The 11,196-nt window shown below is 37.5% G+C and overlaps 1 protein-coding gene across 1 annotated transcript in view; it reads left to right on the top strand.

The window, feature by feature from the left end:
* Positions 1-11,196, top strand: part of LRGUK (leucine rich repeats and guanylate kinase domain containing) — a 50,289-nt gene that overhangs the window by 15,762 nt on the left and 23,331 nt on the right. The window contains exons 10-13 of the mRNA XM_010710159.3: positions 1,204-1,310; positions 5,043-5,162; positions 8,186-8,282; positions 9,326-9,439. Coding sequence (XP_010708461.1) covers positions 1,204-1,310; positions 5,043-5,162; positions 8,186-8,282; positions 9,326-9,439 — 438 coding nt within the window. The remainder of the gene's footprint in view (positions 1-1,203; positions 1,311-5,042; positions 5,163-8,185; positions 8,283-9,325; positions 9,440-11,196) is intronic.

The following is an 11,196-nucleotide window of genomic DNA, read 5'->3' as shown; positions in this document are numbered from 1 at the left end:
GGCTGCCCAGGGCCCCATCCAACCTGGCCTTGAATACCTCCAGGGATGGAGCATCCACAGCCTTTCTGGGCAGAATATTTACTTAGCAGCTGTGGTTATAATGTGTTCTTTTATAATGTGTTCTGGATGTTATAATGATACTTATTTCCAGGTCTACTCAATATAGCTTTCTCTGTAAAATCTTCTTCCCTTCAGATAACTCCTCAGGCTACTTACAGTAACTTTCTATTGTAATATAAACCTTTTCTTCTAGTGCTGCTATAGCTAGAACTGCTAGGATTAACAGTTGCATATTGGCGTTGGATTTAAGGGAAGAATTCTTAAAAAAAAATGTATAAAAGATCCTTACAGGAAATTCGTCACTCCTATCTTCAGCTACATAAACTTCAGGGATCAAGGCTCTTGTTTAATGCCAGCCTCTTGCTATCATGAATATGAATGGATGATACCAGAGATGTTGATCTTATTCTTTGTCTCATGTAACAATCTGCTTTCCTTCTACACACATATAGTCAAGAAATCTTTCTTTCTTTATGGACTGTAAAAGTAAGCCTAGATGACTGATTGAGACTAGCACACAACTTTTGTGTGGTTGAAGTTACTTCAAAAGTCCTTTCCTCAGGTTATTATAGGAGAGGCAAGCATTAATAACAAAAAAATAAAATAAATACAGCCCATTGGAGGTCAATACCCTCAATAGAATAAATAGGGAGAATCCTTGTAGTTTCAATGCTCTTCCTCCCAGGAAAGGCAGAAATGCTTTGTCAGGAGAAAATTGCAGTTTGCTTACTTCGTTAATACCCATTCTGTTCCTCTTCTAACAAATAAATGAATGGCTTCAGTCCCCAAGGATTTTAATTTGGCATCTTCCACCAGCACTGAGAGGATGCAAATTAATGGATAATTAAAACCTGAGCAGAATTACCTTGTGTCTTATGTAGCATCCTGTTTTCTTTCCAGTAAAAGGTTGAATATATTAACGATGGGGAGCTACTTCTGGCTACCTTCCATCCATCTATCAGACTGTGTTTAAATCTCCCAAAAACATTTATGTAGCAGAGTGCTTGTAGACAAGCCAAACGCAAAGACTGACCCTCAAAAATATGAAGCCCTCATTATTCATAGTGATCTTAGAAACGCATTGCAGTTGGAAATTACATCACAGCCCTTCTCCCTTCTTTTGTCCCTAAACTCTGGAGACAGGTTGATGCTGTGAATCAATATGACCCTCCTCCAGAAGTTGTTGCTGCTAAAGATCATATGACTCAGCTTATGTATAGCATGCTGCAGCCCCAGAGAATCTTTGACAGGTAAGCTTACCTCCACTTCACATCTGCTCCTGAGGGTGGCACTCATGTAAAGCAGAATATGTTGGCATATTTAGAGGGACATTTTTCTGTCCCTCTCCCACCTTTAAATTAATCTAATGAAGAGGACATGTTCCATCGTATTCCGTTAGCAGTCTGCGAATTAGGCAGATCTTGTTTGGTTGAAATGGATTATGAAATGAAGTTAGTCGTTCACCTCAGAAGTCTGAGACAGATTGTCCACAACTCCATTTCTTTTAAACAATCTGTTGAAACAGATGGCCATTTGCACCATAAATGAGAGATGTAAAATTTCTATTTCTAAAAGGCAATTTGAAAGTCTCTAGAGGGAGAAGAGAGCTGTAAAACATTTCTTCCTGTTCTGCTTATTCCTCTTCACGCTACTGGCGTACTGGTGTGAGCAAAATGGCTTTATTTTGTGGCTCTGGGACACATTTTTATATTCATAAGGCAAAATCTTTGAGTTTGTACTTAAGGAAGTCCAGTTTGTGCCTGTGGGAGGAGATGATGCTGTCTGCCATTTAAAGAACAGAAGGGAAAAGCAAATCAATGTTCTTTTTCTGACATTGCCATTGTCATGCCAGGTGACTTCATTCTGTCTTATTTCTCATTTAGAAAATGGAAATCAGCATACTTTGCTGCTCTGTAGATGAATTATGATAGTTGCTTGATAAGTTTGGAATGTGCTTTGACGTACGCTGATGGAAGATACAATGACATATAAGTGGTTTGTTATTTTATCAGCTACAGTGGGTGTTGAAATCAGTTTGTGCCCAACATCCTGTCTTAGCATCATTATGGGCATCTTAATTCATAGCTAAGTAACGTGATTCAAGATCCATGATTCAGTGACTTAATTTACATTTTTAGACGTCTGTGTTGCAAAGCTGGTTTTATTTCTGGGCTTCATGATGACAGATAAGAACTATCCCTGTGGTGATGATAGCTCTGAGAATTTGTATCAGCCTATTAAAAAAAAAAAGAAAAGCCAACCAACCAAACGAACAAGAATAGTTTTACCTAAAGGCATGGATTTCTTCCAATGCAGACATAGGCCTTATTTAAATATTTGTTTATTGGATTGTGCATGTGTATCTTCATTGCTAGAAAGGAACAACTCTTTTAGAGGCATCGTGTACACAAACATATAAATAAGCAAAGCAATATTTATGGTACTGACCAAAATTGTTAATGATGCTTCAAATGTTTGCCTATGCTCAGCTGGAAAATACACAACACAGTCATTAATGAAATCTTCCTAATGATGATACGTTGCTGTCTTCCACGCTATAAACTGCTTACTGGAACAAGATTGGTGTAGTTCATTTGCATCTATCTTGTTAGATGAGTTTATAATTAATTCTGGTTTTAGTAATATTTCTATTAAAAATAAAGCCTGAAATCAAAGGAAAAGGTTATACTGTTACTTACTCCAGTCAGAAAATATTAGCATAAGTTACTTATGCCATTCCCTCTCTGTGTGCCTCCTGATGCTATCTTTAATTACATAGTAACAGACCACTGAACAATATTATGTATATTTTTTCCCTGACTCTAAATGCATGTGACATTTAAAAAGGTGGCTTGACATAGTTATAAATGCTGTGGGGGGAGTGGAAATTTAATAACAGAGGGCTCTTCAGTCTATTGGGCAAGCACATGATGAGACTTACTATCTGGCTTTTGAGGATAAATTTATTCAGAGAAAAAAGAGGGCAGGATTATTTTTAACAATGAATGTAATTAACCATTGGAACAATTTACCATGGGTACCAAGAAATCTCCACAACTGGAACGTTTTAATTAAAATATGCTCTGACAGAACCCTCAGCATCAGGCTTGAAACAAGAACTGATCTGGGGAGCCAGCATGATGAAGGGGATCTGGCTAGATGATCATGAGTCCCTTCTGGCCTTGAAATCTATTAACTGTTCACAGCTGTGTATTGCTCTGCTCACTAAAGAAAGTTGAAAGATGAACATTAAATAAACCAAGAACTCCTTACCAGATCCTGCTTTTACATTTTAGCAAAACCAAGGCTTCTGAAAATAGGTAAGTGGTGATGTAATGAGAGATGGTATTGTGGAAAATAAATCCAAGGAATATGAAGGTATGTTCTCTGTTCTAGTAATGGGAATTTATTTAGAGAGAGTGACAATCCCAACTAAATAGGCTCTGAGCACCCTGATCTTGCTGTAGATGTCCCTGTTCCTTGCAGGGAAGTTGGGCTAGCTGACCTTTAAAGATCCCTTCCAACTCAAAATTATTCTGTGATTCTGCTAATAAGCTTATTGTGTTAATGTTGTCTAATTTTTGTAAATGTCACAGTACATTTATAAACAACCAAAACAACCTTAGGTCTCTAAATGGTGCTGCTGCTCTCTTGCTTGAAAATAGTCCAGTAAATGGAGCACTGGACCAGGGTCTTGCTTCATTTTACAATTTAGTAACCCCACATATATACAGCCTCAAGCCAGCCAATTTATTAGGTGTGTGTGTGCTATGTCTTCTGTGAGGGTAGTATTTATCTACTTCACTGGAGAACTGGGATACTGAATTACATTATTATCTCGGTGCTTCTCAAACATTCAGTCCCATTACGTCCGTATAATCTGGTAGAAGATGGAGTTGTTTTGTTGAACCTAAATAGAGGTAAAGCTATTACTGCGATTTTATTTATTTATTTATCTATTTATATTTCTCCCCATGTTTGTGTTTGATGGCCATCATTACTTCTTGTGGATCTTGTCACGTGCAAGGGAAGAGTTAAAAGAAAGGAATCTGTTTTCAGGAATTTATGCTCACCTGCTGTAAATCACATTAAATGCAATCTTAGTGCACAGAGGTGGTTTTCTTCCTTTAAAATTGAAGTTGTTTTTAAAGCTGCTCATTAGTTAAAAATGTGTGTTTCTGAAATTATTTCAGCTATTTTTGACATATTATCAAGTGGCATGATCTCACAGCCCAACTGAGATTTAAAAATGAGAGTTTAATGTTGCATTCTATTCTATATGCCTAAATTGCTGGACTTTCAGAAATGCAGAAATACCATTTATTCCAGTATTTAAAGCTGGAAGAAGAAATTCAAGAATCAAACCATCTGCACAGCATGGAGAAAATGGAGCCAAAGTGAAGGCTTTGTGTTTTTGCAATGATTTGATTTCTTTCATTGTAGTTTTATTTGTGTTCAGTGGAGTTTAAGTTTTTTAGTGTCTCTCATTGTACTGAACTGAAGAGCTCTTCACAAATTACTACCTTCATCTGGCAAGGTTAGCAAGAATATATGCAGTAGTACATAAAGATTTGTAGGCCTGAGTTGGGGTTCACTCCAGGCTTATTGTCCCGATTATTAAAATATTACCATCCCTGCAATAGAATTGGAAAACTCTTAACAAAACCCAGCAATGCTATAACTGCAGAGGCAACTTCAAAAAGACTGTAAATCAGAGAAGATATTGTACACTTAATATTATACCCTCAGCAAAAGAGACCCAGGGGTCTTTATTGTGGCATTCTGTTCTGTTTTTATGTTTAGAGTGTGTCAAACTGAGCACACGCTTTTCCTGATCTTAATCTATGCTGTGAACAATGAATAGTGTGATGGATAGAGGAAATTAGTGGAAATGATGATAAAGTCTCTGCAGAGGCTTTATGCAATGTTGTGAAGATTTTATTTCTAAGTAACCTAATGCCTCCTTGTTTTCTTTCTTGTAGCACTTTACCTAATCTCGATGCTCCCTATCCCATGCTGGTATTGGTTGGCCCTCTTGCCTGTGGGAAGAGAGAGCTTACTCATAGGATCTGCAGACAGTTCAATAATTTCTTCAGATATGGGTAAGTTCACTCCTTGAGGTTAAAAGAACACAGAGATCAAGACTTAAATTGCTGGGTTTTTTTATTGTTTCTTTTTTTTTCCCCCAAAGAAGTTAAAAGTTAAATACAACCAATAAATGTTAGTAGCTGTGCATTTTATCTCTTTTCGTAGTGCTTAATTGCCTGAAGTCATCAGATACTTTCTTTAAAAGAAATGCCATTTAAATTATTTTGTTCTTTTCAAAGGTGAACCACAAGGAAGCAAACAAAAAAAGTGTCATTTATATTCTGCTTATTGATCTGTTCTATCTACTCTCACACATGCCCTTCAGTCTAAACATCTGTTTAGATATGTATCCATTTCTCTTAAATTTTTATAACGTACCTGCATGTAAACACATTAGCATGCATGTGCACGCTGCATCCAGAAGCTAGGCAAGAAGCAAGTGCAATTGCTGGACCAGTTTATTATCTTGCAAGTAGTGCTATCAAAGTAAATGGCACTTTTCAGCCTTCACCACCTGCTGGGAGGAGTAATTCTCCCACTCTGAAAGGCCTGAATTAGGATCCTTTCTGCCTTGGGCTCCCTGTGTATTTAGTGGAGAGAAACCAGCTCTTTCCAGGGAAGATTCAGCTTTTGTGAATCACGTAACTATCTTCAGTGCCCACAGATAGGAATTGTGACTAAGTCAAATCGCCACTGTCTGGCACCTAAAACTAGGTGGTACAAGCTGTTCCTTTTGTCTACTCACCCCATTATTCATGGTAGCTAATTTCCAGAGATCCTCTTATAGATCCACATGCTATATGGCACTGATCTGAAACCCTGTATGCCTGTTATACTGTCTCTCCTCTATTTTATCACTCTTTCTCAATTGTTTGTTTTTGTAATCACACAATTTTATCTGTTCATTTTTTTGAATCATACCTTGGCCATAGTTTCGTATATATGGTATTTGCCACAACATCTTGGATCCATATTCACGCTGTCCTGGGTACTGAGCATAAGTTGGAAGAAAGGGATCATGGGCATGTGAATATTTGAGAAATATTTCTCAGTTTCACAGCATGGTGGAATCACAATCTGCATGTTGATGTAATAACACAGAATCATTGAGGTTGGAAAAAAGGTCATCCAGTCCAATCATCAACCCATCACCACCATGCCCACTAAAAAATGTCCCTCAATATCTGGTATAGCTTTTTTGGCTAACACACTATTCCACAGTGAAGAAGCTTACATGCCTGCACTGTGCTCAGATTAATGACCCAATCCAGCACATGGCTATAAATGAGCAAACCAAAAAGGGCATTTTAAGAAAAAACCTGAAAGGGTTATGCAATTGGAAAAATGTATTTTCTTTACCTAAAAAAAATTGCTATGTTTTGAAAGATGAGATGGGAAATTACAAACTAATTGAATGTCAATTGAAATTTTCTAAGCACTGTGTGTTGAGTTTTGTTTTGCTTTGTTTTTTTTTCAGGAGCATTGTTTTTATACTGTTTATACTATTTTACTTTCTAAAAGTTTTATGCACGAGGGGGGGGGGAGTAAAGGGGAATAGAGACAGAATCTTAACAGAGCAGATAATTGCAACCATAAAGCAAAGTTGTATTTTAATTATTCAGTGGAGATTTAAGCAATTTTATGGCTTACTCTTTTAAATTTCAAACATTCCACTCATTAAAAATGTATTTCATGCAAGATACTTAAGCAGTTTGAATGTAAACATGGCTTTGCAATTAAAAAGGGTTGTAATGTTTAAAAGTGTTTCAAAAAATAAAGTGAAATTAGACCCTCAAACCATCTGGCTTGTGCTCAGGATTGACCTTTAAAGCTGGATGCGTTCATAATATCTTAAGAAAAAATCAGCCCTTTGAAGTGCTATTTTACAGACTCCATGTGTAGCACACTGTTCTCATTTGCCATTGCTTCCTGATGTGAAAAGAAAAGAAAGAAAGAGAATTAATGACTCAGAATAGCAATGCTCTGGGCAAATCCTAGGCTAGAAAAGCAAGAGTTGAGTCTTTGGCCCATGTTCCAGACAATACTGACTTGGTATGAAGTGGCTACTGGTTCTGTTTTCTATCATTTCCAGCTCTAATCTCTAAATTACCTCTCCCTATCTCTTGAAAATCTATTAAAACCTTCTCAAGAAATGTGGCAACATGGGTGAACCCAGTAGGTGGTATACTAGCATGGTATGTATTTTGCCATACTTTCCAAAACAGTCCAACAGCAGTTAAGGAGAAAATGCTGTCAGTGTGAATTCCGTGTCATGTTTTTATTCCTGTTATCCAACAATGTGAAAATTAAAAACAAAATCAAACCAGAAACAATTAGCAAAATATCATTTCCTAAGAACATGAGCCACTGAATAGCAAAGCTGGTATTAATCCAAGCTCAATCCAATGTTGCTACTTTGCTGGGGCTTTCTGGACTGGTTTTGTTTTAGTGTTTTGATTTTGTGTTGGTTTTTTTTTCTGGTAGTTAAGTTTCCATTTCTGAGGCTTATCCCATTATCCTTACATGGTGACAGGCAATTACTTTTCTTGCCTTGTGTCCCACTTATCTCCCTAGTTTCAGGACTATATCTCCTCTTGATATTAGGGCACTATTTAAAGATTGGTCTTTGTATCTCTTTCTTAACCTCATAGTTCAGCCTAACTCCTGGTCTCCTTTTCTGTATTCAGGATTCTACTTTATATCATTCACAAGCTGACATAACTGGGAAAAAATGGTTTCATCGTTTCTCTATTACAGGGTGCTATGACAGCTTCAGCTCTGGCTATCCTGGGTTGGAGGGGATTTACAGCCAAAATGTAATGTTACATTTAAACTTTTTTGTGTGTATTTATGAGTTAATCTTTCAAACATGCAGCATTAGTGGTATGATTTGCACCTCTTTATATTTCTCATATTTCTTCTCTTCTTAAAAATAAAATGATTTGTAGAACTCTTCCTTTTTTCTCCCCATCCTAACCCATGGCTGCTTCTGTGATTGAAAACAGGTTCTTTCTTTATTACACCATTTATCTTCCAGTCCCTGTCACACCACCAGGGCAGCTTACTTTGGTGAAGAAAACAGACTTGATTATCATTTTGTTTCTCAAGAAGCATTTGACAAAATGTTGAAGGAGGTGAGTACCTCACTGGTATTCTGGCAGGACTGTTTGCTACAGAGTTAACTCAACTTTTCCATCCAAGTCATCATTCACAGTTATGTGAATGAATATGAAAGCTCATATAAAACAACCAAAAGTTCACTGTATATTTATGTTGTCCTTTCTTCTGTATGCATACACAGAAGCTATTCTGTAGGTCTAATGGACAGTAGGAATCTTTAAATAGCATTATAAAGTAGAAATAATCTTATTTGCATGTACAAGTATCTAGTGTGGGTACAAGAAGCATAAATTTGTGAAATATCTGTCATCTCCCTTCTAAATTTTCCAGTAACCCTGAAGGGAATGCAGTCTTTTGAATTTTAGCAAATTCCCCCTAAAGGCATTGTGCCTCCAGCTAGTGTTTCTGATGTCTTTTGCTGCCTGCAATAAAATTTTGGCTTGAAAAGCCACAACAGAGCTCATTATTTGTACATGTACAAACAAGGGAGCCAACACAGTCTTAAGTGACTGATTTTAATGGTTCTTAATAGTAACTCTCAGTAATGAAGCAGTTTTGCTTACATTTCTCTAGACATACTGCTGGAAACCAAATTTTCAGTTGTTAGGTATTAACTTTGAAATTTCTTGGCCAATTATGCATTCTCCTTGCAGGATTGTTTCTGTCCTCTTTTCTTTGGCACCTTCTATTTTATATGGCATAGCCATATGGTTTGATGTATTGTCAAAAAAAAGGATGCCCCTTTGTTTTAGATTCTGCTTTTTTACAGAGCGAATGAATAACCAATGAAAGCTGTAACCTGTCAGCAGCTTGTTTTCAAGGCTCTGGTGTTTTATTATCCATGAACAACATACAAGCCCTTGCCCTGCAGACCAGCTATGTGCTCTCCTCTGCAAATGTTGTGTTCCCACTGGCCTTATTATCATTGATGATTTAGTCAGGGAGAAAATCTGTTGGTAAAGCAAGCTAAGAAGTTCACAGTAATTATGCTCCTTTAAGAAAGTGGTTTTCATTAAAATACTTCCTTTGTCATTATATTCACTGTTTTGAATTTCAGGGGAAGTTTATAGCAACCTTCAAATACAGTGGCTATTACTATGGACTTGGAAGAGACACTGTGGATTCAATTGCCAGAGAGGGTCTTGCAACATGTATTCATTTAGAATTAGAGGTAAGAATCGATCTTGCTTAAACATTTTTGAATAAATAATTTTGTGAGAACTGCTGCGGGGAGAAGTTCATGCATTTTGACTGAGTTTTATTTCAGCAGCCTAGACTTATCAACTTAGTGACTTTGGAGGTATTCTAAGGCCTTACACCAGGCCTGCTGTGGATCACGGAATCCCAAAATCACAGAATCGTAGGGGTTGGAAGGGACCTCCAGAGATCACTGAGTCCAACCCCCCTGCCAAAACAGGTTCCCTGGATGGATTTTAGTGACTTTGTTGGGCTTCATTAGTGTCACTGGAGATGCATTCTTTGGGTTGAATGAATGGTATCTTTAATTCCTCTGCTTGCATCAAGTAGCTCTCCTTTGTCTATGCATGAAACAATACCTAACATTTCCTTTACAGATACCCACTTTTAGTCATGTGCACCCCATGGCTGGCATATTAAAATTTCTTAGTCAGTTTTTCCCATCTTCAGTCACCTTATCTCCCCTCCATGTCATTGGTATTTCCATTATGGTATCCTCAACTTTTCATCCATATTCTTTCCACCTATCCCCAGCTTAGAGAAGGGCTGGCCTAGAGCTGCACATTCCCTAAAACAATGCTATGCTTCTCCTTTCCTGATGAGGTAACAGAGGAGGCAATATTTGGGGCAGAATTGTTAAAAGATGGAATCTCTGTAAGGGATTATTTTACCTTCTTTGAGATTTCTCAAGTGCACATGCACAGATGGCAGAATCTCAAAAGTCTTGCTGTGTTAGGAAACTAAGTCACAACAATGTGCCAAAACCTATCTATTGGAATCCCCAAATAACAACATTTTATCTCGTTCTCTAATTAAGAACATTTCATTACCTTAGATGGTATATTAGGCAAGGGTTGAGGAAACAAAGAGAAAAGGCAGGCTTCATTTCCTGCTAAAATCCAAAGCTCCACCTATCTACATAAGCTTCCAGAACAAGAGACTCTATGGAGTGCCCAAAACATGATATTGAGTGTTTCTGCGTTTCACTGTGTTAGTAGGGCTTAGCTCTACCTCTAAGGGATTGCTACAAGTTCATAGATACTACTACACTCCTGGATATTACTGAAGTTGTTGTCATGGACAGACAGCTAAGAAACTTCTTTGTCACTGAAGTTTTGAGGTCACATAGTTATAATGTGCACTCTCGTATCACTGTGGTCTCTTCTAGCAGATGAGAAACAATAATGGTGAGTTATGTACCTGAAAAGAAATTATCCAACTCCATTATCTTCTGCTAGGCCCATAACAAAAGTGATTTAACACCATTAGAAGAAATTTTAATTATGGTCCATAGGCTGAGACTAAAAATTTAGAGCGATTCATTCCCTTTAATCTACAGTATATCTTTTACTGATAAAGGAGACTGACGCAGATTTTAACATTTACATCTCTCTGAGTCCACACTTGCAGTTAGTGAAGCTGCTGCAATTCTGACACACAGTATGCACTGGAGAAAGCACATTTGCAGTGCTTTTCATTTGCTTGTGCAGCCATGAATATCTGGATAGTAACAGAGGAGCTGCATGTTCCAGCCGAGGGCTTTGTGGCAGAGTGGCTCACGTGTTTCATTATGCTCCCAGAACTGTAAGTAGAATCATAGGGTCATTAAGGTTGGAAAAGACTACAAAGATCATCTAATCCAACCATCAACCTGTCCTAACCATGCCCAGTAAGCTGTGTCCCTTGGTGTGGCATCTACCCTTTTCTCGAGCTGGACAGTGATTCCACCTT

This window comes from Meleagris gallopavo, chromosome 1 (assembly GCF_000146605.3).
Source record: "Meleagris gallopavo isolate NT-WF06-2002-E0010 breed Aviagen turkey brand Nicholas breeding stock chromosome 1, Turkey_5.1, whole genome shotgun sequence".
Taxonomy (NCBI): domain Eukaryota; kingdom Metazoa; phylum Chordata; class Aves; order Galliformes; family Phasianidae; genus Meleagris; species Meleagris gallopavo.
This window is presented reverse-complemented; position numbering and strand designations above follow the sequence as displayed.